Here is a 952-nt window from a genome sequence, read left to right on the forward strand (position 1 = left end):
CTTCACCCTAAGTCTACCTACCTATGATATTGTCTGTAGCACTCCCTCTTCCTTCCCTATGTCCCTTTCCCTCTTTCGCCCCTCTCCCCCTTCCCCTTCCCTCCTCCCATTTCCTTCCCGCAACACATGCCACTGCTACTCACCCCTTCACTCGCGGACGCCGTGTCTCGCTTGCCTCGGAACCTGGAGAACAGGTCGTTGAGGTTGACCGGGAGTTTTCCGGTCGACCCCAGCAGGAAGATCTTGAGAAGGACGAGGAGTGCGACCAAGGTGCCGTTCTGGTCGAGGGCGATCGAGTTGTCGGGAAGCGATACGAAGGTGTAAGTGACGAAGGAGCACACCAAGGGCAGCACCGTCGCCACCAGGAGAATCACCGCCGAGGCACGGCATGGTTTCCAGCTACTTAAGCGGTTCATGGTGGGTTCTTTTATTTTTATTTGTTATTATTATCTTTTTAATGCTCACTGCTTAAATGGCTATTTTCAATTTCTGTTTATACGAGTATATCCTTTCCCCCTCCTTTGATAAACTGTTTGTTTAAATTCCTAATCATTCAAAGGAAAAAGAGGTATGTGTATATATAAAAGGAAACTCGGTACTCGCCACACTCACGGACACGACCCAGGATACCGAACCCAGAAGTTCACGTCACGAACTCACTCGCCAAAATCCTCAGTAGCCTTTATATAGGGTGTAACCGTCGCACCGCCCTCATTATTTTCTGTTATCGGCCTTATCTCCGGCGCTCCGTATCTTCTATGCTTGCTCCCCTTCTCATGAAGAGGTAATTAAGGCCAGGAATAACGGGCGGACCCTACACCAGCTCCTTCCGCCGCCGGTGACAACGCCCATTTTCCTTTAAATTATTTTGTCCGTTTATGCATCAGATTCATTTATTACGAAAGCGATATCCTGAAGAAAGAAAGGCTATGTGTGATATGTATTACCGTAC

At 48.6% G+C, this 952-nt stretch overlaps 1 protein-coding gene across 1 annotated transcript in view; it reads right to left on the reverse strand.

Moving 5' to 3' along the window:
* Window positions 1–642, reverse strand: part of LOC119592960 — a 27,392-nt gene extending 26,750 nt beyond the window's left edge. The window contains 1 exon segment of the mRNA XM_037941848.1: window positions 144–642. Coding sequence (XP_037797776.1) covers window positions 144–416 — 273 coding nt within the window. The 5' untranslated portion in view covers window positions 417–642.
* Window positions 643–952: the final 310 nt, after the last annotated feature.

Source organism: Penaeus monodon, chromosome 31 (genome assembly GCF_015228065.2).
Source record: "Penaeus monodon isolate SGIC_2016 chromosome 31, NSTDA_Pmon_1, whole genome shotgun sequence".
NCBI classification, from domain to species: domain Eukaryota; kingdom Metazoa; phylum Arthropoda; class Malacostraca; order Decapoda; family Penaeidae; genus Penaeus; species Penaeus monodon.